The sequence below is a fragment of the Oryctolagus cuniculus genome, chromosome 1 (assembly GCF_964237555.1).
Source record: "Oryctolagus cuniculus chromosome 1, mOryCun1.1, whole genome shotgun sequence".
Taxonomy (NCBI): domain Eukaryota; kingdom Metazoa; phylum Chordata; class Mammalia; order Lagomorpha; family Leporidae; genus Oryctolagus; species Oryctolagus cuniculus.
This window is the reverse complement of record NC_091432.1, coordinates 179,491,640-179,518,888: the sequence shown is the minus strand read 5'-3', so window position 1 is coordinate 179,518,888 and position 27,249 is coordinate 179,491,640. Positions and strand designations below refer to the sequence as shown.

The 27,249-nt window shown below is 42.3% G+C and overlaps 1 protein-coding gene across 36 annotated transcripts in view; it reads left to right on the top strand.

Moving 5' to 3' along the window:
• The window catches only part of BNC2 (basonuclin zinc finger protein 2), a 462,557-nt gene that overhangs the window by 173,507 nt on the left and 261,801 nt on the right, over positions 1-27,249 (top strand). For 24 of the 36 annotated variants that reach the window (XM_051857628.2, XM_051857664.2, XM_070052570.1 and 21 more), the window contains one exon: positions 19,497-19,580. The exons of the other annotated variants lie outside the window; for them this stretch is intronic. In XM_051857628.2, coding sequence (XP_051713588.2) covers positions 19,497-19,580 — 84 coding nt within the window. The remainder of the gene's footprint in view (positions 1-19,496; positions 19,581-27,249) is intronic. 36 annotated transcript variants of the gene reach the window in all.

Below are 27,249 nucleotides of genomic sequence, written 5' to 3'. Positions count from 1 at the left end.
TAGCTCTCTGCTGTGGCCAGGGAGTGCAGTGGAGGATGGCCCAAGTACTTGGGTCCTGCACCCCATGGGAGACCAGGATAAGTATCTGGCTCCTGCCATTGGATCAGCGTGGTGTGCCGGCCGCAGAGGCCATTGGAGGGTGAACCAACGGCAAAGGAAGACCTTTCTCTCTGTCTCTCTCACTGTCCACTCTGCCTGTCAAAAAAAAAAAAAAAAAGAATTATGTAACAGAAGTTTGACTCAAGTTTATAGCACAGAAAATTAAACCCTGAGCGGGTTGGTATGCCCTGTCTCTATAGAGTTGTAGGTACATGAGTTGATTTTTTTGAGTTACACCTACAGAGTTTAACTTGGTAAGTTGTGTTTTTATGATGGCTTGTTCTTTTTAAACAGATCTTTTGACGTTGTTCATGGGAAATCTTATACCAACAAGTAGTCAACTCTATAGCAAAATCAAGATTTATGTATGAGTTCAACTTAAAATCTTAGGCAAGTTCATTAGGTAGTTTCTTTGACATTCTAGAGTAACTCACCTGAATTGTTTCTTTTTACTCTGTTGAGTCTGGGAGTGTAATGATGAGAATTTTCTTTGGATGATATTTGCTTTTGTAAGCTTTAAAATGTGATTTTTTTTTTCAGAAAAATGTTACTTTGTGCTGGAATTTTGTTTTTCACTTACAGTCAATTTCAATGTTAATTCTTTTTCCTAAATAGTAGAAAAACTAAGTGTCAGACTAAGAAAAAAAACTATCATGTATGTTTAGATTAGCTAAAAATACACTTAGGATCAGGTGTTTAGCCTAGTGGTTAAGACACCTGCGTCCCACAATGCAGTTCTGGGTTTGATTTCTAGCTCTGCCTCCTGACTCTGGCTTCTTGCTGAGGCAGACCCTGAGGCAGAGGTACTGGCTCAAGTAGTTGGGTTTCTACCCCCTGCTTGGGAGACCTGGCTTCAATTCTCTGTTCCCAGCTTCAGCCCTAGCCTTTGCAGGCGGTTGAGGAGTGAACCAGAAGATTGGCGCTCTCCATGTGTTTTTCCATGTCTCTCAAATAAATAAATACATAAATATTTTTAAAAATATCATTCTGGTCGTAGAAGCAGTTGAAATTATGTTCAAACCTTTCTAGTTGATTAAATAAACTTTAAATAAAAGTTTCCTTTTATAATCCAAGAAGAAAAGAGTAGAATTACTTCAGTATCAGATCTCCTTAATTAGAGCATTTCAGCTGTGTTTGTTTTCCTTCAAGTAAAATTTTCTTTAAAATCATCAACACTTCTCATTTCAGCATCTTTCTGTTCCCATTGTGCCAGCACCAGTGTTTGGCATTAGAGATGGGGCAGGGTGTAGGAGTTTAGTCTTGAGTCCCTTGTATGATACTGCCATGAAGTGACTTGACTAAGTCCCTTTATCCCTGACTTTAAAAGCTTTAGAGTTTGGACAATGGCACAAGACAGCACAGAGGGAGCTGTGGCCCCTTCCTGGAGCTGGGCTGTAGCTTGCTCTGCAGTTCTTTCCTGTTGGGAAGCTTGGACTTTTGGAAACAGTGAGGATAGGGAGTAGATGGAGTAAGTTGAAATATCTTAATTTCTTCATTTATCTATAGGAAAGAAGGTAAATAAGCCATCAGTAGAAATCTTTATGTTTGAGAAACTCATTCCTTAGTCTGTGAGTTTGGCACTCTGCAAATCTTACCAGGTTGGCCTTCAGGTATGCCCGAGTGGTACTATTTCTGTGATATCATTATGGCCACGGTAGAGCAGAAGCCAAGTCCTGCTTACCTTTGGATCATTAGTTCTATTCATTTGCTTGAAATGAAGCCTCCTGGCTTATTAGTACTCAATGGTATGAGCTTGAAACGTGATTTTGCAAGGAAGGCTCCAGCTTGTGCACTGGCTTTGTAAAATTCACCTGTAATCATGGTATTAAAATCGTACTAAGCTAATAGTGTTTATGCCTTTATCGAATTGAACAAAAAAAGCATCAAGCAAGGTGGATGTATATGGAATCTTCAAAACTGTGAAAAATATGTATTATCAGAAAAGTATGCATGGATTTTAAAATATTTTTGCAGCAAAATAAACTTATCTTTTAATTCAATTTCCATGAACTTTTTGAAGCACCCTCATATATAGGGGCAGTAACAATCATCTTCTGTAGTCTTATACAAGTTCTTCAGGGTAGTTAAGAACTAAGGGACTTTGCTGAGCAAAATGGTGTGCTCCTTTTAATTTCACCCTCCCAATTATATCTATATTTATAAAAAAATAAAGGTGTTCTCATGTTGTAGTACACTTATGTTGTCATAGATGGTCCTAGATTAACTTTGCTATTTTGCCTAACATCTAGTTTTTTTTTAGCCAGTCCAACTTTGAAATACAGCATGTTAAGATCTAAAATAAATATTTGGTGTGGTATTTACTTTGGCCTGTTAGTTAAGAATAACAGAATAAGGATTGATAACTAATTATTTCATGGCTACCTTTTAGCATACATAATGTGTCTGGTGTGGTAACGGGTAGCTTCATTATTATTATTTATGCTTTTAGAAGCATTCAGGTAGGATACCCTTTTCATTTTACAGAAGAGAAAATAGAAGTCCCAAAGCTCTTGTTTTTTTCCTGATGCTTGCTTGCTTTTTTTTTCTCTCTCTCTCTCTCTCTTTCTTTCTTTCTTTTTTTTTTTTTTTGTGTGTGTGTGTGTTTATTTATTTATTTATTTGAAAGGCAGAGTTAGAGAGGGTGAGACAGAGATCTGCCATCCGCTGGTTCATTTCCCAGGTAGCCGCAGTGGTCAGGGCTGGGCCATTCTGGGCTGGGCCAGGCTGAAGCCAGGAGCCAGAAACTCCATCTGGGTCTCCCATGTAGATGGCATGGGCCAAGCACTTACTTGGACCATCTTCCGTTGCTTTTCCAGGTACATTAATTGAGCTGGATCTGAAGCTGAGCATCTAGGACTCCAACTGTTGCCCATTTGGGATGCTGGTATCACCAGCTTAACCAGCATACCATATTGCTGGCTGGGCCTCTTCATTCTTTTGCTATCTATAACTTATGCTACCTCATAATGAAAAAAGTCCGTGGTACAACTTGCTTTCCTTTCCTTTCAACTAAATTTTACAAGGAAGCAGATATGTAAAACTGATAAAAATCATAGCTGCTCTAGATGAAAAGGGATGGAAATAGGGGGTTCTCTCTTAAGACTTTGGATCCAGGGAGTAGTTGGCTGGGAAACCATAGCTTAATGCTCGCCACATTCCAGAAAATGAGGCTGAGCAAACCTCCTTTTCCCTGAGAATTGAAAGTTTTTCTTTTTAAAATCTTGTAGTTGGATGAGTTTTTATATCAAATTCACAGGACAAGCTAATTTGTATAAATTTTTGAGATTTATTTATTTATTTGAAACTCAGAGTTACAGAGAGACAGAAAGAGGGGAGGGATCTTCCATCCACTGATTCACTCCCCACATGGCTGCAATGGCCAGGAGCAGGAGCTTCTTCCAGGTCTCCCATGTGCGGGTGCAGGGGCCCAAAGACTTGGGCCATCTTTTACTGTTTTCCAAGGCCATAGCAGAGAGTTGGATCAGAAATGGAACAGCCAGGACTTGAACTGGCGCCTACATGGGAAGCTAGCACAGCAGGTTGTGGATTTACCTGCTATGCCACAGAACTGACCCCAGTCTATAATTTTAAAAGAGAACTTAACTAAGAAGGAAATAGTGTAAAAGAAATTAGTTTTTTTTTCATTTTTGTAAAAGCTTTTTACATGCTAATTTTCAGGGTGCAGATTTTGTTTAATCCATAGCAATGAAGTAATTTTACTGTGAGAAGAGTCTGAATAAACCAAGTCATAATTTTGTGTGTAACTGAAGTATCTATCAGTGTATAGAAACTCTGCTTTAGTATGACAATATCAGATGTTTGGGTGCTTGGTATAGTATCACAGCATACCGGTAAAGATATCTATCTCATATATACACTTATGTATACATGTGAGGATGGAGAATATAGATTGATTTAACTAGGAAGATAATGTTCAAAAACCCTATTGTAAGTAAATTGATGGGGCTGGCACTGTGGCAAGGGAATAAAACTGCTGCCTATTGTGCCAGCATCCCTGATGGGCACTGGTTCAAGTCCCAGCAGCTCAATTTCTGATCTAGCTGCCTGCTAATGGCCTGGGAAAAGCAGTGGAAGATGGTCCATGTGTTTGGGCCTAGGGCTGACATTGTGGTATAGCAGGTAAGGCTGCTACCCGTAGTGCCAGCATCCCATGTGAGCACCGGTTTGTGTCTCAGTTATTCCACTTGGAATCTAGCTCCCTACTAATGACCTGGGAAAAGCAGCAGAAAATGGCCCAAGTACCTGGGCCCTTGTACCCATGTGGGAGACTCGGATGAAGTTCCTGGCTCCTGGCTTTAGCCTGGCCCAGCCCTGGTTGTTTGGCCATCTGGGGAGTGAAACAGCAGAAAGAAGATATCTCTGTCTCTCCTGCTCTCTCGGTAATTCTGCCTTTCAAATAAATAAATAAGTAAATAAATAAATCTTTTAAAAGAAAGGTATCTGTATCATACATGCATGCATCCACAAAGACACGTGTAAGAATGGAGAATATGGATTGATTTTAACTGGTAAAATGTTAAAAACCCTATTATAAATAAGTTGCTGGGACTGGTGTTATGGTGCAGTGGATTAAGCCACAGCCTGTGATACTGGCTTCCCATATGGGCACTGGTTAGAGTCCTGGCTCTTCCACTCTCAGTCCAGCTCTCTATTAATGTGCCTGGGAAAACAGCAGATGGCCCAAACACTTGAGACCCTGTCACCCACATGGGGGACCTGGATAGAGTTCCAGGCTCCTAGCTTTGACATGGCTCAGCCCTAACTGTCTTTCAAATAAATAAATAAATCTTTTTAAAAGTTGCTTGTGAAGTAAGTGAATAGACGTGGCAATTTTGTAATATCTTTGTAAACCAGAAATTTCAAGCTTTCTCGTATGCTAAATTGCTAAATTTATTTTGTTTCTTGTTTTTTTTTTTTTTTTTTTTTTTTTTTTTTTTTTTTTTTTTTTTTTTTTTTTGACAGGCAGAGTGGACAGTGAGAGAGAGAGACAGAGAGAAAGGTCTTCCTTTGCCGTTGGTTCACCCTCCAATGGCCGCCGTGGCAGGCGCGCTGCAGCCGGCTCACCATGCTGATCCGATGGCAGGAGCCAGGTTCTTATCCTGGTCTCCCATGGGGTGCAGGGCCCAAGCACTTGGGCCATCCTCCACTGCACTCCCGGGCCACAGCAGAGAGCTGGCCTGGAAGAGGGGCAACCGGGACAGAATCCGGCGCCCCGACCGGGACTAGAACCCGGTGTGCCAGTGCCGCAAGGCGGAGGATTAGTCTAGTGAGCTGCGGAGCCAACCTGCTAAATTTATTTTGAGATTTATATAATACTTCACTAGAAATGCAGTTTCTCTTCCATGAACATGTTAGGAAGAGCCCAGGTTTGAAGTTTCTCTTTCTCATGTGGTTTGTGAAAAAGCAGCAAAACCTCCCTGTACTCAGTTTCCTTGTGTGTACAGTGGGTCTTGGAGATGGTGCCTGTGTAGTCTGGGACAGCGGTGCGTGTGGTGTTGCTCTTGCTGTTTTCTTTGGTCCCTTACTGTCGTTTACGTGCCTTCTCTGCACTTCCTTAGCACCTGTTTCTCAACAGCTACACAGGGTGCTTAGTGCTTGCATCGTGTACTAACTTGGCCTTTTCAGTGACTAGTTTAAAAATACTTGTGCCAGTCTTGCAGATTACTTTTGCTCAGGAAAATGAGGGTGGAGAGAAATCTCTCCTTTCTTACTCTTCACTGAGAATCAGTCACTGAGCAGCATAATTCTAAAGTCTTATGTGGCTTTTGGGTACTTTATGAACCTTTTTATGGTAACCCAGAAGCAAGAAACTGATTGAATTAATACATTTCCATCAAGGGACTATTCTGTTAACCTTTCCTCTTCCTGCTATCCCAGGCATGTTTTTGTAAGGGACTTTTTCAGTAAGCTTTGGATACTACATAGAGTGGGGATGCCTGCTCACAGACGAGCAGGTTAGCAAGGCTTGGAGCATTTCTGTTTTTAAGCAAAGAAAAAGACCCAAGTAGTTACAATACCAAACAAAAACCCTACCGCTAACCAAATTTTTTTAAAGCACTTTCTGAGAAATACAGAGTTCTATAGAATGTAGAATTGAAACTTGCACATTGATTTTTAGTTTTTGGTAGTTTTAAATTTGAAAAAAAAATTGAGAGGCGGTGAGATGAGAGACAAGAGATAGACAAATACACAGGTGGACAGAGCTTCCATCTGCTGTTTCTTTCCCCAGATGACTCTGACCAGGAGGCTGAAGCTGGGAGCTGGTCGCACAGTCTGGGTCTTACACGTGAGTGGCAGGAGCCCAGCACCTTGAACCATAATACCTGTCTCCCAGGGTCCACATTAATAGAACGCTGGAATTAGGATCTCAAGCTGGCATTCAACCCAGGCACTCTGATGAGGAGAAGGGTGTCCTAGCTAGCCTTTTAATCTCCATGCCAATTGCCTGCCTTATGACTCTTTTAAATTTAATGGTGTCTTAGATAGAGATGTTCATCATAATTTTTAATGAATTCTTATGCCATTGTATCATAATTTACTAGGGTACTTTAAAATGGAATTAAAGATGTTTATTTTGGTGCACAATTTTTTTCAAATTCATGCATAGTTTTTTCATAATACCCAGTTTTCCATGAGCCTTTACCTTTTAATAAAAATAAATTTATTTATTTGAGAGAGAGACAGAGACAGAAGTTGTCTCTCCTCTTTTTTTCCACAAATGGCTGACATAGTTGCAGCTGGACTAGAGTCCAAGCCTGGAGTTGGGAACTCAGTCCAGATCTCCTGTTCGGTAGCAGGAACCCAAGTCCTTGAGATAACACTGCTGTCTCCCAGTCTCAGGATCTGCATTAGCAGGAAGCTGGGATCAGGAACTGCAGCCAAGAGTCAATCTTAGGCACTCCCATGTGGGATGCGGACATCCTAAGTAATGTCTTGTCTTTTTCACTGTCCCTCCCGCTGGTACATACCTTTTAAAAATAAAGAGTGGTATTTCAATATTATGCTTGCACTTTTATGCTTACTTCCTAAAGGTGAGTTCTCGGAACTGGTATTCCTGGGTAGGTGGTCAGACTTCACACAGATTAAAATAAGGATTGGTAAACTTTTTCTATGAAGAGTCAGATTGCAATTGTGTTAGGTAGAGGTATGATTTCTGCAGCAATTATTCAACTTTGTCTTTCTAAGTCTATGCAGCTGTATTTGAAAAGGAATAGTTATGGCTATATTCCAATAAAACTTTATTTACAAATGCAACCAGCAAAGGTAACATTTGGCCCTAGGCTGTAGTTTGCCTGCTCTTTATTGAAGTAAAGTCAAAGCTGATTAGGGGTGGAAGTTTATTCTCAGTTGGCTATAAGCTGCTTTCATAGTCTTCTTATCAGGGCAGTGTAAAGGGCTGCTGACTTTCTGTCCAGGTGTATGGCAATCAGTACTTATTTATTTATTATTTTTTTGACAGGCAGAGTTAGACAGTGAGAAAGAGAGAGAGAGAAAGGTCTTCTTCCTTCCATTGGCTCACCCCCCAATGGCCACTACGGCTGGTGCGCTGCGCTGATCCGAAGCCAGGAGCCAGAAGCTTCCTCCTGGTCTCCCCTGTTGGTGCAGGGCCCAAGCACTTGGGCCATCCTCCACTGCACTCCCGGGTCACAGCAGAGAGCTGGACTGGAAGAGGAGCAACCGGGACAGAGTCCAGCGCCCCAGCTGGGACTAGAATCTGGTGTGCTGGCGCCGGCCAATCAGTACTTATTTTAAAGAGCTTACTAAAGGAGGTATTCATAGGTATGCCTACTGTGAGAAGCTATATTTGCTATATATATATTCTGTATATTCTATATATATATATTGCTATTCTGTATATTCTATATATATATTGCTATTCTGTATATTCTATATATATATTGCTATATATATATTCTGTATTTTATGTTTCAGCATATGTCAACAGCTTGTAGCAAGGTAAGACCTCCTCAATTACATCATAAGGAGGTGTGTATTTTCCAACTTAGGGAAAATTGCTTCTGTGGAGTCAGGTTCTAGAAATAATCTGAAGTGAAATTCAGCAAGAAGAGAATTCCTGCCATGGGGCAACAGGGTGACACTGGGTTAGTGACTGAAGCTTTCCAGGTTAAACTGAACACAGAGGACTGCCCTGTGCATACATAGTAACTTCTTTGCTTCTTGAGTTTCTATAAAACAGGAATTTTTGGCCCCTATCTGCTTTAAGGGTGTTGAGGATGAGGAGAATAGTTAAAGAGTTGGAAATCACTGTATTTATAGCATTGTACCATTTGTGCCACTGTGAATTTTAAGAGATTTATTTATTAGCATATATTCATGGCATGCTGTGTATAAAACAGGGTAGCAAGTGCTGTGGGGGAATACGAAGGGAACCAACTTTTTTCCTCTAGGGAAGGAGAAATATGTATTTTAAATTTTTATTTTTTTATTTGAAAGGCAGAGGGACAGAGGAGACAGACACAGAGAGATCTTCCATATTCAGATTCACTCCCCCAAATGCCTACAATAGCCAGGGCTGGGGGCCAGGCCAAAGCCAGGAGCCTAGAATTCCATCTGCATCTTGCACATGGGTGGCAGGGACACAAGTACTTAAAAGTCATCAACTGTTGCCTCCCAGAGTATGCATTAGCACAAAGTTGGAATGAAGTGGAGCCACACCTGGAAAACAGACACCTGATTCAGGATGGCTCCTGACCTCTGTGCCAAATACTCACCCCTCAAAGATCCAAGATTTTATAGTGCCGATTTCCCTAAGCGTTGGAGGGCACTGGAGAGGGGGAGACCCCTTCTATCCACGGATATTTGGAATTTCCTGGAAGAAGTAGCATTGGGAAATGAGGAGATCTTCAAAAGTAGAATGCAGCAGAACCCTGTCAAATTAGGAAAGCCCTTGTCAGAATGCAAGAGACTCCTGGTAGTCGAATTAGACTGTCTGCTAGGTATGCTTCAGGAAGCACGCTTCATGGAGGTATGCTAGAGCCAGATTGTAGAGGGCCTGGAAAGAAGGTGACGTGGTAATTTGTGGGGAACTCTGTCCATCCCCTAGGAGATATGCTTGGTGGGGGAAGGGGGTTGCACAGTGGTAGTTGGTGAGTGTGAAATGGTAACACTGGGATTATGACTTTAGGGTTACTACAGAGACCCCTAGTGCACTTGTTGGAAGTGATCCGGAAGGCCTGTGGGGGAGGGGGAAGCTGAGGTGGGGAGGGAAGTTGGGCTTTCAGAATTTGCTGAGAATGGGAAATATGGAGACGGCTTTGCTCATGTGGTGCGGTTCTGAGCATCTGTAGAGGGATCATGGTGCTAACTGCAAGCGAGTGCATAGTCAGTGGAGATCTGTAATCAAGAAAGGAGGGCAGTGAACCTCTTTCCTTAACTCTCCTGAGCTGTCCGCTGATTGCTTTGAGAACTTGCAGTGGGAGCTTGAAATTACAGGGCTGCGATCTGGTGGGACTTTGGAACCCCTGCACATGCAGGTGAGAAGAGCATCCCATCACTAAAACAAAAAGCACTTTTTGAGAGAATGCTGCTTTATTGCATTACTTATGACTAGGGAAGTCAATGACAGGAGTTACTTTATGTGAGACAACCAACACCTACATTAAGCAAAATAGAAAGCTTCCCCACTGTGTTAGCTTTTATAAAGCTTTCTGTTGTGTATTAAGCTGCTGCTTTAGTTTCTAGAGCCACAAGATTTCAGTAGTGAAGTGTGTTCAGTTTGGGGGAAAAAACATTTATTTTATAAAATCCGCAAGGAAAAGATAAGAAACTCAGGTATCTTCTCGCTACTTTCTGAGAACCTCAAATGTGTCATTGGTGGGAGTGAGGTATTTTCCTTTCTTACCTGTCTGATGCAGTGTTTCAGCTGTACCTTCCCCCCAAGTTTCACCCCAGTTGAGATTTCTGCATGCAGAGTGGGGGTATGGAGTATCCCATGAGGATTGACTTCTGAGGTTGATGTTGTAGCATGGCAGGTCAAGTTGCCACTGGCAATGCCAGGATCTCATATGAGAACCAGTTTGGATATCAGCTGCTCCAGTTCCCATCAAGCTCCCTCTTAACATGCCTGGGAAAACAGCAGATGAGGGCCTGAGTGTTGGGGCTCCTGTCACCTACAGGGGAGACCTGGATGGAGTTCCTGGCCTCTGGCTTTGGCCTGGCCCAACTCTGACCATTGGACCATTTGGAAGAGTGAACTGTCAGATGGAAGACCTTTCTTTATCCCTCTCTCCTCATAACTCTGCCTTTCAAATTCAATCAATTGATTTTTTTAAAATCAACTTTGTATACTTTTATTCACTTTCTGATTTTAGTCTAGAATCCTCAACAAGTTTAGAGGGAGAATTGTGTCATATATGGTGTAACTTTGAGTTGGGAAAAATTTTTATTCTGTTGGACAGTGTATTGGATCTCTTTTCTCATTTTCTTTCTTCTGATGTTTCCTGTATTCAAGATCTTTATGCAAAGAAAACCATGTTGCTTCATTGATCTTCAGCAGGCCATAATATGAGCTTCGACAGCCTGGTGAAGGTTCCCCTGGCTCTCCTCTTTAGAGTAGTGGGATTCCTCTAGTCCGTGGGTGGGATTCGTGGCCGTCCTTCAGGCTTATCTTTCGAGTAAGTTTAACTCATCTATATCTACAGTAGGGTGAGGGGTTACTGTGGAGGAACATGGACCTCTTGCCAACCACTGTGCCTTAAATTGCCTTAAATCTAATATTAGGTGTTCATTGTATTTTATCTCTTAAACCTTGTATGACTTCTCAAACTTAAAAAAAAATGATTGTTGTAATGTAAGTGGCTCAGTAAGTAGTTTGGATATTGTTTCAGGTGGTAAAGTTTGTTTTTGATTTTCAGATATGACACATTTTCTATCATATGTCTTTTTTTAAATTAACTTTAATTCTTTTTTTTTAAGGATTTTATTTATTTGAGAGGTAGAGTGGGTTATTTTCCAGACAGTGAGAGGGAGAGACAGAAAGGTCTTCCGTCCGTTGGTTCACTCCCCAAATTTCCACAACAGCTGGAGCTATGCCGATCCGAAGCCAGGAGCCAGGAGCTTCTTCCTGGTCTCTCATGTGGGTGCAGGGGTCCAAGGACTTGGGCCATCTTCTACTGCTTTCCCAAGCCACAACAGAGAGCTGGATTGGAAGAGAAGCAGCCGGGACTAGAACCAGTGCTCATATGGGATGCCAGCGCCGCAGGCAGAGGATTAAGCAGCACCATGACACCAGCCCCAACTTTAATTATTGATCACTATGGAATGCCACGGAAGGGAGCTGAGTCTGCAAGGCTTGGATCTTTCTTTCTATAGTGCTTTCTGGGTAAATGCTAATGTTAATGTTTGTCTCCAGGTCATATCCTTTTTAGGTTTGCAGCACCTGTGGAGTTGGCCATTCCACTGCTACTTAGGTTGCTTGCACATTTTGATCTTTGATGCTTCCCCTCTCCTACAGATTGGGAATTAGGGGGATCTCAGTCACACGCCCTGTTGTGTGCTCCTTCCTTCCTTCCTCACTTCTTTTAGTCATATCTCTGCTAAAGCTAAATTATCATCTAGAAAGACTTTGCCTCACCGATTCTTTTTTTGGTTATCTATTGATGCTCAGACTCGAATGTTCCTCATCAGCATCACTTGATGGCTGTGGAGTAGTCAGTCCACTGCCTCTCCTGCAGAGGGATGGGTTTCTTCAGGTTTTGTTCACCCATGTGCCCTGGAAGCTCCTTAGCTTCTTAAATTCATAAATCAAGCTGTCACTGTCATAAAAAAGAACTCGGAGAATGGTCTTGTGGTTGATAGGCATTTGGTGCAGTGGTTAAGATGCCACCTGGGATGCCTGTATTCTCTATTGGAATGCCTGGGTTCAAGTTCTGACTCTTTCCTGATTCTACTTTCCTGCTATTAAGCATCCTGGGAGGTAGCAGGCGATGACTCAAGTAGTTTGCTCCTTGCTACTCATGTGAGAGACTTGGATTGAGTTCTTGGCTCCTGGCTTTAGACCTGGCTTTTGTAGGCATTTGGAGAATGAACCAGCAAGGGGAAGATCTCTCTCTATTTATCTGTTTCTGCCTTTCAAATAAATTCATTTAAAATTGTCTTATATCTTAATTGTGAAGGGTGCTAATGCAGGAGGGTCAGATGGGTGCCACTTCCTGCTGTTTCTCTAATTAAGACTTTAAAACACTCAGCCCCTCTGAGTCCAGACACATCTTTACATTCTTGTTCCACACAGCATGTGAGGAAGCAAGTGATTGACTGGGATCCTAGGCAAGCCTAATCGAATATGCATGTATCTTTAATTTCTCCCATTGCTCCTAGTTTTTCTTTAACATGATTGCTTGCGTTCATCTCCTCTGAATTACTTCCCTCGATGTGTTAAGCTTCTCAGCCCTTACGGGAGTGGTGTACAATGGTGCTACTTTTGCCAGGTTTGTGAGGAGGGAAAGTAGCATTTACTGATACGCTGTGTACCTACTAGATGCTTAATTGGGTGCTTTACAGATGTCTTTTTCTTCAGCCATCTCAGCCCAACACACTAGATCAAATTATTCCCATTTTACAAACATAAGAACAGGGCACTGAGGGTGTGTGTGACTGACTTCACAAAGTACTATGGCTGGGGTTTAAGCAGTGGTCTAACTCCCACCCTAGAATTATTTTAATGTTATCTGACTTGAAGATAGGTGCAGTTAAACCTGAGGACAAAAGGTAGCCTAAGGATATCTAAACATAATTCAAATTTCATTTAATGTCAGTTGTCAGACTTGACGATGTACTTGACAATAAGCAACAATTTGTGATGGTGATTTTCACCATTTTAATGCCAAGTTAAGATTCATTGCAAACCAGTATAAAAGAATCTACTTCTGTATTTTCTTTTTTAATATACAGTTCATCCATGTCACATGCAAAAATGATGTCATTCTCACTTTTCTTCAATGCTAAAATCCAAATAAAACAGGACTTGTAGGAAGGAAGGGTACTCTGTCAAATGATAGAAAGTTTTTCTAGAAAAGCACTGGCATAGTAGTTGAGAGAACTTTTCTCTTAATCTTGCTTGTCCATTTTATGAAGTGTGGAAGAAGACCCTAGGGACAGGCGTCCATGTTCTTGTTTAAAAAGAGTGCAATGGAAATTCCTGCCCCTCTTTCCTTGTCTGGTGTAGGAATTAATAAATATTATGTGTAAAGCCCTTTGAGCACTGTGTAAGAATGATTCTATGTAATTTTAGTATTACTCATGGTCCATTAGGCTCTTCAGAGTGTCACCAGGGAAGAGAGATTTTTACCTTTTATCCCATATCTTGCAGAATAAAAACAAGGTATTTTTGTTGTTGTTTGTGCCTGTGAAAATCTCCTGTAATTGTAGCTGCAGAGGTTGCTCGTATCACAGAGCCCAGGGCTGTGTTCTTCAGCAGCTCACTCAAGAGAATCAGCTCTGGAGGATGAGAGTGAACCTCGTTTACATAGCTCCCGGCTCCTGGGACATGGTGCGCTCACACCCTCCTCTGCTCTGGGCCATCTTCTCTGGCTGTCCACCTGTCGGGTAGCACAGTTGCATGCTGGTTGATCTCCTCCCCTGCCCCTTCCCTTCTCCCGATCCTGTTTATCGTTCCGGGATGACTCTGCCAGGTTCTGTGTTCCCCTCTGTCACTGCACCCTGTCCTGCTCAGTTCTTTTCCTGTAACAAATCTCCCTTCCTTATTATGTTCCTGCCTCTTTAAGACCCCTACAAAAATGAGTGATACTCTACTAGTATTTCTGGCCATTTTAATTAAAAAATGGATACAAACTGTTTTAACTCACCAGTTGCTTTTTGATTTATTCTGCTGCTTTAGTTCTATGAGTATCAATTTGATTGTTCCAACCCTTAGGCTGGGGTTCCATGGTAGAAAAAGTTTAAGCTTGGAATGCTGTCCTCTAGTTAACTTGTAGGCTGAGCAGTTAAGATAGAAGTTAACTGTGTACCTGCCACGTAGCCCAGATGCTGTTTTTCAGTTTTTATATTCATTCATTTTGCCGCAGTGTGTTTAGAGTGTATCTTCACCTTCACAGTGTTAATTTGTTTATTTATTTTTTTCCTGTTCTTTCTCACGGGGGCTTCTGGCTGGCTTATTGTCAAGTCCATTTCACTTAGCGGTCTTCCTGAACTCTTTGTTATCTGAGTGGTTTTTCCTCCGGCTGCTTGGCATTGTGTCACTACTGAAATGAGGTTGAGGTTCTACAAGGGCTTCCTCTGGCTTGAGATGGGACTGCTTTTATACAGCCGTGTCCCTGTGGCCTGGGATGGGGCATTTTTTTCTGATTATCTATATAAAAACAACTTTATGTAGCCATTCTTCTCCATGTGCTTCTGATCACTTCCCTCACCCTTTCCACACAGCCTGACTTTAGCTACCAACACACATGTAGTGCTTCAGAACTGAGCTAGGTCTGTCGCCGGCTAAATGGAAGAGCCTTGAACTGACGTGGAAGTCAGGCTGTGGCTTTCATGGTGCCTGTCAGGCAGGCGTGTACCCAACTGTTTAGTGTTTAAAAGTGAAATTGAGTTCCTCTCAGACCCTGGCTGGCTAGGAAGCATTCCCTGACTCCAGGATCCCTTTTCTTGGTAACTTGCTTCTTTTCCTAAGTAATCATTTTCCCTTTCTTTGTGTCCCTTTCCTTTCGCCCGCCTCCCACTCCTATTCAAATTCACGTATTTTGAGTAGTACTTGCTGTTTACTGTGTGGGGCTTTTTCTGTCTTCTGTTCAGAAAACTGTTCCCTAACAGTTTTCATATGCATTGTCAGCAAACAAAGAATGAGTGTATGTGTGAGTGTGTGCCTGTGTGTGTCTATGTGTGTGGGAAGCCTGCCGCACTTCCTCTCTGCCCCACAGAAGATGTGTTTTCTGGAAGCCCTTTTGACACCGAAGTGAATGCCCACTGGCCCTCCCTTGCTGAACTCTCCCGGGAGGAGAGCAAGAAGCCTTTATGCTGGTTGTCATATCTTTTGTTTCTGCTGATTATACACAAAGTAAGTTGTAAATAGATTTCTCACACACCATGATTCCTCTGAGGTATGGACAGGAGAGTAGATTGTACTCGAGGGACTGCAGCATGTCCCTTTCAAGGCCCAGGCTTCCTGCTGCAGCACCAGCAGAGTGAAAGTTAGATCAGTTCTGGACTATTATCTGCCCAGAATTAAACCTGTGGCAGACGGCTGAGAAATACTAGCTGATCCATTCAGTATTTGTCTTTGTTTTTAGCTTTCATGATTCTTTTATTGCTTTGAAAGCAAAATGTCCAAAGATGCAAAAGGAGTCAAAGTAAAAAGTTCCCATAGCCTTAATTGCTGTGAACATTTTGTGCAAATCGCTGAAGAACTGTGTCTTAGAGTATGGCATTGAATCAGACACTAAGTGCCAGGATGAAGCAAAGTGGATAAAATGGGATTCCTCCAATCAGTGTAAAATTTATATGACAAACAGTGGTTAGGTACATTCCAAATTTTATTAGGTTAACTTACAATGGAGTTACAATAAGGAGTTAAGACAGTTATGTCTGCCGCTTCTGTCAGTCATTTGATCAGTTATAGATAGCTGGCTTACTTCAGAGGCTTCTCAGTTAAAAGGTGGACTGAGATGTGCCAAATTTCAACTAATTATCAGCTTTTTTATCCTTTGCGTTTTCCTTGGTATGTGAATTAGGGAGGAGATATGGCTTGCCTTTTCTTTTTAAGCAATGTCCCTATCTGATCATTGATGACACAATTGTGGCGGATGGGGTTGGGGGTGAGGATTGTCAGTATACTCTCAGTTCAATATGCACTTTTTAGTTTGTATCTCAATTTCCTACCCTTAAAAATATGAGAGCCCACTTTCATGGATTCTTTTGGATGTTTTTCCATTCAGACAATCTCAGACTCTAAACTTGAGAACACCATCCACTTCCCTGCTTGTTCCTTTTGCAATTTGGATTGTTGGGACATACCGGTGGCTTGCCACCGCTTCCTCCAAACTTACACAGACCTTTTTGTTTTCTTGCAGAAGCTGTGTGTTTCTCAGTGTCTGAAGTTGTAATTGAATGTAATTGTAGTTGTTTAACTTTCTCCTTTCCTCTTGAGAGTGTTTATAAAGTGCATTCTGTGACTGTGAGGATAAAAAGGAATGAAAAACTTAGTATTTGTGACATAGCCAAATGCTATTAAGGTAAGTAGGAATCTGTTTTGTGCACATAAACTGTGGTATTGTTTACACTGAATGTGCAATGTAACATGCTGGCTTATGGAATCTTACCTTTCATTGAAGTAGTCACATTTATTGAGGGTTTATAGGAAGCTGTTTTGGGGAGTTTCCTTTTGATATGGAATATTCTAAGATTGATTTTTCTCCCCCTTGCCTGTATTGCTCCCCCGGGAGAATGATTGCAGCAGAACTCATTAGTGCCCCTCCATCTGTCAGCTGAGAGCTGGAACCAGCATTATTCCTGTGTGTGATACAACAAAATGTGCAGTGTCTCTACTCTTCTCGCTCCTCAATTTTTTAAAAAGATTTATTTATTTATTTGAAAGGCAGAATTGCAGAGAAGCAGAGGCAGAAAGAGAGAGAGGGGGAGAAAGAGAGAGAGGTCTTCCATCTGCTGGTTCACTCCCCAGATGACTGCAATGGCCAGAGCTTTGCTGATCCAAAGCCAGGAGCTTCTTCTGCTTTTCCCACGTGGGTGCAGGGGCCCACATATTGGGCCATCCTCCTCTGCTGCTTTGCTAGGCACATCAGCAGGGACATGGATTGGAAGTAGAGCATTCAGGATGCTGGCAGTGCACATGGAGGCTTAACTCCCTACATTACAGTACTGGCCCTATGGTTATCAACTTCTATGACAGATGATATTCTCTCCATTCCACCTTATGGACAAAGGAGGGAAGAAAGAATAGGAAAATTGAAAAGAATGAAAGAGTTGGGCCCAAAAATGTTTGAAGAGTTGACTCAGTGCCCTTTTATATTATTGAAACTCATTTGTGAACCTGCAAAGTAGAGTTTATTGAAATTTGTTTAAGTTTGGAAAGTTGAACTAATTTGTGGGTCAAAAGAAAGAGGTAAAACACCTTCTAAGGCTACATGCTTGGCTGAAAGCTGATCTCTGAACAAAGAGAATGGATTAGCACAGATGTTCTTAATTGGAATTTTAAAAGTCAACTGAAAAGAAATACCAAAGGAATATTTTAATAGGGAAAGAAAAGGACAGATGTGATGAAGCTTAGTTGATGTACAGTACTAAGATTCTTGTACTTATGGAATAGATATATGATTATGAAGATATAATGTACTGGGAAATAATATTTAGATTTTTTAATTAAAAGAATATGTTTTGATGGAATGTAGATCCTTTTTAATTTATTTTAAAATTTGAAATGAAATATGCAAGTAGTGGGCAATGTTTAGGGATGATATTGACCAATTGTAGTATATAACTTGTGGTTTTTTTTGGGAGGGAAGATTTATTTATTTATTTGAACGGCAGAGTTACACACAGAGAGAAAGAGAGGCAGAGAGAGAGGTCTTCCATCTGCTGTTTCACTCCCCAATTGGCCACAATGGTTAAAGTTGTGCTGATCCAAAGCCAGGAGCTTCTTCCTGGTCTCTCACGCAGCTGCAAGAGCCCAAGGACTCGGGCCATCTTCTACTTCCTTCCCAGGCCATAGTAGAGAGCTGAATCAGAAGTAGAACATCCAGGACTCGAACTGGTGCCCATATGTGATGTCAGCACTGCAAGTGGCAGCTTTACCTGCCACGCCAGAGCACCAGCCCTATAACTTGGTTTTGAAAGGAAATCTTAGGAGGCCAGAGTTGTGGCATATCAGGTAAAGACTGCAACGCCGGCATCCCATTTGGGCTCCAGTTCAAGTTGCAGCTGCTCTACTTCCCATCCAACTCCCTGCTAATGTGCCTGGGAAGGCTGCAGAGGATGACCCAAAACCTTGGGACCCTGTAACCACATGGGAGACCCAGAAGAAGCTCCTGACTCTTGGCCTTGGACCAGCCCAGCTCCAGCTATTGAAGCCATTTGGGGAGTGGACCAGCATATGGAAGATCTCATTGTCTCTCTGTCTCTCCCTCTCTCTCTGTAACTCTGCCTTTTAAATAAATAAATCTTTAACAAAAGAAAAAAAGAAGGAAAGGGAATCATAGTGGCATTCAGAGTAGAATTCTAGATGTAGAAAAACATTCATTAAATTACAGCTGCTTTTTATTTTTTAAAATTAGAACAGACTTATAAAACAGCATTCTTGGGATGAGCATTTGCCTCATGGTTAAGACACTGATTGAGGTGCTGGTGTTGTGGCATGGTGGGTAAAGCCACCACCTGCAGTGCCAGCATCCTATATGGGTGCTAGTTTGAGTCCTGGCTGCTCTACTTCCAATCCTGCTCTCTGCTATGGCCTGGGAAAGTAATGGAAGATGGCCCAAGTCCTTGGATCCCTACATCCGTGTAGTAGACCGGAAGAAGCTCCATGATCCTGGCTTCAGATCATCAGAGGTCTAGCTGTTGTGGCCATTTGAGGAGTAAATCAAAGGATGGAAGATCTCTCTCTCTCTCTTTCTCTTCCTTTCCCTCTCTCCCTCCCTCTGTTCCTCCGTCTGTTCCTCTCCCTCTCCCTCTCTGTAACTCTGCCTTTCAAATAAATTAATTAATTAAAGAAAGAAAGGTACTGGTTGAGACGCCTGCATCTTACATTAGAGTGCTTGAGTTCAAGTTCAAGCTTTGGTTTCCTGCTCCAGTTTCCTGCCAATGAAGACCCTAGGAAGCAGTGGTGATGGCTCAAGTGATTGGTTCTTGCCACCCATGTGGGAGGCCTGGATTGAGTTACCAGCTCCCTGCTCCAGCCCTTACACTGTGCTAGCCTACAAAAGAACAGGAAAAATATATTTGGAAAAATTTCAGGCATCATTGAATGCAGTTTTCTTAATTTCTGCAGGTAAAAATTAAAGGAAAAAATGTGTGAACAACATCTAGCAGAGCTAGTCTTTTCCTCTTCACTCATTTCCTCCCTTCCATTGTTTCTGCCTTCCCACCCCCCACTTCTCACCCCCCTCCCATTCTGTCAAAAAATACTTAGTAAATGCCTACTCTGTGCTACATGCTTTAGGCACAAGAGGGAACAGATATATGTGGATCTCTTCTTCTTGGAAGTTACCTTTTGGTGGTCAATAAACTTTGTTTGTAAATATATTTACAATGTATTTGACACTCGTGTCAAGCCACAATGGCCTGCATCAGAACTGCAGTTGGGAGGCCCCTGCTTCTGCCTGGGTCAAATGTGACTGTGTGGTTCTTATCAGCCTTCAAACCCAGCTTCTAACCTGGCCGTGTTCCCTCAGGTTCCACTGGCATGTGCTGGCAGAGTGCTGGGTGCAGACTTTTGCCCAAACCTGGAGGAGCCAGACCAGAGGCTGGAAGTCCAGGTTGGAGTCTTATTGTTTTATCAGCTGTGGGTGGTGTGGCAGACACAGTAGTGCCTGAAGGCCATGCTGGTGTGTCAGTACCTTTAGGAACAATCATTGTGGCAGGTGCAAAGGAGGCACCAGTGTCACACATGTGCAGCAAAAGGTCTTTTTCAGGATGATTTGTCTGCAACTAGAGATTGTTTTATTCATTCAAGAAATATATACTGTGATAGCCAAGACGGGGTCTCCAAAGATTGACTCCCTGGATTGATACAATGGGGGACCTTTTTGATGTAACTAAATAACTCTTGCTTTCTTGTCTCTGAAACGGAGATTTATAAAAAAAAAAAAAATTGATTGTATTCAGGCGTTAGCACAGGGCCTGGCACAGAACAGGCACATACTAAATACCAGCTTTAAAGTCTTCATTACCCTTTGCTAACAAGGGCATCAGTTAGGAGTAAGTCGTGCTTCCTGTGTTGTGGTCTCCAAGCTCAGGAGAACAGCAGCTATCCAATGGGAGGCTTTAAAAGAAAAGAGAATTTAACGATAAGCATGGGAGACTTGTTGCAAAGTACAATTTTTTGTAGAAGTGTTGGCTTGGACTCTACTTCATTTTGTGTGGTCTTGAGGCATTAAAAGCAGTTTTATGTATAACAAAAACATGGATATGATCTCTTGGCTACAGATATGTTTCCCTTTCTATTTACCTTTTATTTATTTTTGAAAAATATCTATTTATTTGAAAGGTAGAGCAATAGAGAGGAGGGAGCAAGTGAGAATGAGGGATCAACCTGCCATCTGCTGGTTCACTCTCCAAAAACAACCAGGTCTGGGCCAGGCAGAAGCCAGGAGCCTGGAACTCCTTCTTGGTCTTTCACATGGGAAACAGGGGCTCCAGTCCTTGGACCATCACCTGCTGTTTTTCCAAGTACATTTATGGGGAGCTGAATTGGAAGTGGAGCAGCTGGGACTTGAACCATTGCTCCAGTAAGGATGTTGGTGTCACAAACAGCAGCCTGTGCCAGGAGGCCAGCTGCCCATTTACCTTTTACTATTTTTTTCTTTTTTTAAAAATTTTTTGACAGGCAGAGTGGACAGTGAGAGAGAGAGAGACAGAGAGAAAGGTCTTCCTTTTGCCATTGGTTCACCCTCCAATGGCCGCCGCGGCTGGCGCACTGCAGCTGGCGCACCGCGCTGATCCAATGGCAGGAGCCAGGTACTTATCCTGGTCTCCCATGGGGTGCAGGGCCTAAGCACTTGGGCCATCCTCCACTGCACTCCCGGGCCACAGCAGAGAGCTAGCCTGGAAGAGGGGCAACCGGGACAGAATCCGGCGCCCTGACCGGGACTAGAACCCGGTGTGCCGGCGCCGCTAGGCGGAGGATTAGCCTAGTAAGCCGCAGCGCCGGCCACCTTTTACTATTTAAGGGGTGTGTATGCTGATACAAAGAAAGAGGCTGACTTTTCAGTATGGATGACATTCCTTGGCATGAGTAAACTCTTAATTTTGTGTTTTTAGGACCTCCATTTGGCATCATTTTTGAAATTTTCAGGCTTATGGGATGAGTAGATCGAGCTCTGTTTTAAACCATTTTTACTGATTTAGATACCCGTGTGAGAAGAGAAAGAACAGTTTTAAAAATTGACTTCTTCACAGTGGGAAGAGGCCGTTGGGGGAGGTTTCCATTTTTATGGTGCTGAAGGGTACAGCATCTCTTGCACACCTGCTCTTGGCCTAGGGAAGACCACCTGCACACTGCTGTGCCCCAAGCTGATATACTGTCTGGGTGGTGGATGGCTGTGATAGAACAGAGAAGCAGGTGTGACACACATGAGCCATGATCATGGATTTCCTGGTTGTAGAAAGCTAACAGCTTGCATGTGACACATAAATGCCGTGATGGAAGAGTTTTTATACCAGAGGCTTCTTTGGGTAGGGCAAATGATGTTCTTCAAGCACATTGCCTGGAACGGTTGTTAGGTTGTTAGGTTCTGGGTGATTGTTGGCTGATCTATGTTTAAACCTTGTGTTACAATGCAACAAGAAGTGGTTTTACAGATGTTAGTGTGTGAAATAAAACTGTGAAAGACCCATGAAACACATTATTTTGACTTACCAAAGGATAAAAATGTATATTTACAAGTTTCAGTGAAACTCTGGTTGTTAAGTCAATAGAGGGTGATATTGACAGTTTAACATGGAGCAAGTTCCTGGCCAAAATAATGAAAGTATACATTGGATACCTCATCTTGTAGCACCATTGTGGTGCACTGAGTAGAAAGATTGAAGCTGTTAAAAGATCATCAGCTGGGGCAGGCATTCGGCATGATGGTTAAGATGCCCGCATCCTGTATTGGAGTGTCTTGTTCAAGTATTGTCTCCACTTCCAATTCCAGTATCTTGCTAATGTGCACCATGGGAGGCAGCAGGTGGTGCTTCAAGTAGTTGGGTCCCTGCCACCCATGTAGGAGACACAGTTTGAGTTTGAGTTATTGGCTCCTAGCTTCTGCCTGGCATGGGCCCAGCTGTTGTGGGTATTTGGCAAGTGAACCAGTAGATGGAAAAGCAACCAACAAGTCTGCCTCCCTCCCTCCTCCCCCCCTCCACCTTTCAAATAAATAAAAATTTTAAAAATTGTCAGCTATGGTGAATTGGTAATTAACTGGAATCCACTTAAAATGTTTCTTCCTCTCTTTCTGTTTTTCTTCTTCCTTCCTAAATATGACTCCTATACATTTTAGAAACACTAGTACATACCCCTATTATGTCAGTCATAATAAACTTGACACCTAATATATTCTTAACCAGCTAATAATTCCAGGAGTGGTGTTTTTTTTAAGCTTAAACTGTTTTCATTCTTGCTATGGCATTTATCCTGCTCAGTGTGTGTGTCAGTGTGTATGCACACTTGCATGCACTAGGGGTTAAGCCATTTTTTTACTTTTTAGTTCAGCTCTGTGCTGTAGGAACTCACACCAGGACTTGCCAGGGCCATGCACCATCCTGCCAGCTTTCCCCCAGGGACAGGCATTTGACCACTAGAGGATTTGCTCTTTGGTCTCTCTGGTTCTAAGAGTAGCCTCCTCTACACTCTGGTTCAGGAGCCATGATTTGTTTGTATTCTTTTTTTAAACGAGGATTTTTCTTTAGACACACGTGCTCTTACCTGGTTTACTTTGGTTTTTTTGCTGATATGTTCTTGCAACTGGTAGAACCCCTTCCTGCTCCCAAGTTCATTTTGAACCCTTGTCTTTTAACCCTTACATTTCAGATTCCTTAGAAACTTTATGATTTAATAGTTAAAAGATCCCCAGTACTCTTCCATGGATGGATGAATCTTTGAGTGACTGTCATCCTTTAAGTCTATGTTGAACTTGACTTTTACAAGGGCATCTGTCATATTTTCGTGTTAATACACCTGATTTAGAATAATAGCTGGAACTCAAGACTTTGATTCACTCTCTATTTTCCTGAGTAGCTTTTGAAGTAGTATGAAAGCGGGTACTCTTTAGCTGGGGAGGTTCGCTGACATATAGCAGCAAAGAATTGCAAAATATTCTTAAACAATTACCTTCTAGGAAATGGTTATTCTAATTGAGATTTCCCTTAATTGCTGGTGAATATTTTATTTTTAATCAGAGAAGTGGTGCATTTCTTAGCCTGTGTCTCCTCTGTATTAAGTTGCTACATTTCACTCAGTACACTTCTTTTTCTTGGTTGGGAGTCCACACTGTGAGGTCTGACTTGATATTTTTCACCATTGAAGTGCTTAGAAAATTAGAGTAAATAATGAACCAATATTTCAGTGCCATATTAGACACAGTTTACTGTGATGTTTCATAAACCACCGACTCTTTGCTTCTGTGAATGCATGAAGGTTCACTTTTTTTTCCAGACATACCGGGGTGCAAGTGTAAATTTCCATAAAATTTAAATGAGGTGCTTCCTGTAATTAATGAACAATTGTGGCTGCTCTCTGGTCTGCATTGTAATTAACCGTGATCAGGCTTGTTTAGTGATGACACTGTTCCTGTAATAATTTGACAAGCTACTGTGAATTTGCCAGGTTATTAAACAACCTGCAGCATTCACGTAAGGAATCACAGAGACCAGCTTGGCGGCCGCTGCTAGTTAAACACAACGAAAGAGTGAACCAAGAGCTGCCCGTTGAAGTCTATCGATCACCATGAATACATTTAATTTCCTGTGATTTTGAAGAAGTTAATTAACATACTAATTTTGTGTAGGGTCTTTGAAAACTTTTTATTACATGATAAACCTACTGGGGCAAAGCTGGTCATTTTTATGAACTTGTAACAAAGCCGGCAAATTCTCTATATTGTTAACACCATTATGTTCTAAACAGAATCTGAGGTTTCTCTGACTACCTTATTAAAATATGTATAATTACTGCTTAAGAAGCAAAATCTGTTCTCTCCCCAAATCCATCTTCATCATCCACCCAAGTTGTAAGTTCACCCCCTCGTGTGTATGTGTGTGTGTGTGTGTGTGTGCGTGCGATGATGAACTTGTGCCAGAGTTATGTCACAGGTAGGATGACCTAAGTGGACTGGTACCCTTCCATTCTTGGTCACCAGGGCACCAACCCCCAATCCCCTCTTTCAGGTTAAGAAGTGTTCAAAACGTTACTGTCTAGTTACTGTGGTGTCTTTCATTCAGATTCTGTTTATTGACTAAACCGCAAGGATTCCTGCCCAAAGTACCAGGCGGTCTATGCTTGACTGATTTTGATTTTCTAACATCAGCCCTGGGGTTTATTTGAAAAATGTACATACACTGCAGCTTTAACAAGTCAAGTGACTGCATGTTTTTGACCATGGAGTAGAGTATATCTGAAGATCATTAAAGCTGGGGGGGGGGGGTGCAGGGAGGAGGATAAGTGTAGTAGTCATTGTACCATTTCAGAGTGACTGTGTGTGTGTGTGTGTGTGTGTGTGTGTGACACATGGTTTTTGTCTTTTCATCTTCTCCAAGAGCCAGAAAGTTTCCTGCCGTTCTCTTTCCAGCTATTGACAAATGATTGCCAGATGTGAGATCTTTGCAGTGCTTTCCCCCAGCAAACCTGCAGCGATGGGATATTTGATTCTCCCTTGCCCATTTCATCTCCTTTCCACATCTGCCAGGGACACACAAGCAATACATCCCTACATGAGAGTTTAAAGTTTACGCAGCTCCTTTTCCTCCTCCGATAAAGTGTTTGGAGACAACAGAATGAGGACCATATGATGCTCTCCCCACTTCACTGTATGAAATTAGTTGTTTATTTTACTTATCTACCTCTCAGTAATTGAACTCTTCGTGTAAGTTTTGGTCCGTGGAAAATTTGATGTAACTCTGGGAGTGCTAAGAGTTTCCTATTGTCTGCTAGCTGCAGGCATGCCCCCGTTCCACCTCCCCACGGAGGGCCTCAGCTCTGATCAAAACTAGGCTGTGGGCTTCATAGGGCTTCCCAAGAAGTCACGTTAAGAGGCAACTGTTAAGATATCAATTGTGGCGCATCTAGATAAATTCAGCGGTCATTTAGGATTTAAAAAGCCTTGTCTGTGTATGAGGAGGAAATTCAACTTGTTTGGCTTGATTTGTTGATCCCGCGTTTGTGTCCATTGTCAACATTGATGTGGCTAAGGCTCCAGTTTTAATCACAAGTAGCACATAAAAGAGAAAGTACACTCAGCTTCGGGGGTGTGTGAAATTAGCCCGTGCAGGCCACACACATAATCACGAACACACACAGAAGCCTTTTGCATCTGCTTGGGCTCTGTATAGATATTGATTTTTTTTCCTCGTCTCAGTTTGAAAATATTTTCCAAAATGCTCTTATAGCTCATGTTCGTACTATAGGGTGGGCTGACACAGGTGGCCTTTCTGTTTTCCTATTACGCTTTTTGGCAAACGAAAAGGCCCCTTATTCCCTGAATAAGATCAGCATTTTTTTAAAAAACGTTTAAAAAATAATCCATAAAATGTCTGCCACATGTTCTCCAGTTTATGGAAATGCTTTCCAAATTAGATCTGTAGTATTGGATTCCTATTGGAAAGCTGCTGGCGTGTTTACTATTCCTGCTACCTTCTTAAGCTACTACTGGTGAGTATGTGCATTCGCATTTTCACATGGAATTCAAATGAGGAGTTTACTATTTCTCAACTTCTGCCCTGAGAAAAAAATAAGGTTTTTTGTTGTTGTTAAGGTAAAAGCTGTGCCCATTCGGAATCAAAATAGAGAACGTGTGAAGTCTGGTTTTCAATAAAGCAATAGCCATCAGCAAAACCTCACAACAGAGAGCAAAAAACAACAACAAAAAAACCAAAGCCAAAACCCCTGAAAAGAATAAATCCTGCTAAGCCCAAGTAAGGGGTATGCAAATATGTACCGCAGGTTTCCAACGTGTTGTTCGATTCTGTTGGACATTGTGATTGACTGTGAAAGACGGCTGAAAACCATCCTTTCACACTGTTCACTCAAAAAACCGGGACGATGGTCATGACAGGGGGTTAAGTTGAAACAACAGCCCCACTGCAAAATGATCAACGACCAACAAGGTCTCTGTGGAAAAGTCTGTATTATTCCTGTTCTTTGACATTCCCCCGGGATTGACACCACCCTAGGCCCTCAGTTCATGCCAGCGATTGGGAAGTTGGAGGCAAAGGGCTCTTTCATAAAACAACAAGGTTAGGAACTCCTGTGGCAGGAGCCAAGTTCCTCCGAGTTTAGATCACTTCACATAATTTGCCCTCGCAAATGCATTTGCCCGTTGCTGCAGCCTTCCTGCCTGCTCTCACCATGGTGACTCTGGGAGGCAGAGAGGTGCTGAGCAGTGGAGGTGTCATCCGGCCGGTGCACCTAGGGAACGTCCTTCAGAGGACAACTTGTCACCAGCCGTCAAAGAAGACAGCGGCTTTGTGGTCTCGGAACATCTGGCAGCGCTGCACAGGAAGCTGAGGGGGTGTCATTAATTGTGATGAAATAATTTAAACCATCAGGAATAAATGAGGCTGTTAAGCTAAGTTCAGATTCCATTTGCCATGCACATGTGTCTAGCAGCCTGTGTGCAGTTAAAAAAAATTGAATTATATTAGCTCATGAGTAGAAGTGAAACAGATACTGTAAATGAAACAAGTTGCGTGTAGTGATGACATCGTGTAGAACCACTTCACAGAGTTACAGTTTGTAGGATCAATATATCGAAAGTGCTATAATATTTGGTGAATTTTTATATGAAGGAATTCTTATGGTATTTAGGAATACAGTAAGGACCAGTGATTTGTCCTTGTGCACGCAGAGGATGGGTAGCTGGATGGGCAGAAGGAGGCAGGGAAGGGGGCAGGGGGTGGGGGTGCAGGCTGAACTGTCACACACCTCACTACTCTAAGAGTCTGGCTGTGAGTACTGCATTCTTTGCCTTTGCAGTGCACACAAATTGTTGGTAGGAGAACAATTTCTTTCTGATGCCCAACTGTGGATGTCGCCTGGACACTTGGGGCACATCCACGTTGGTGTTATTTGCTTGTGAGTAAGACAGAGATCTTGGGTGATGGATTAGTCCTCAAGCAAATGAACGTTATCTTTAAGGCTTTTTGGCATCAGTGAACACTGGTTTCAGATGTAGATGTCAGGCCCTATGGAAAGGGGGAGCCTCAATTTCTTCACAAAGGACAGACTGT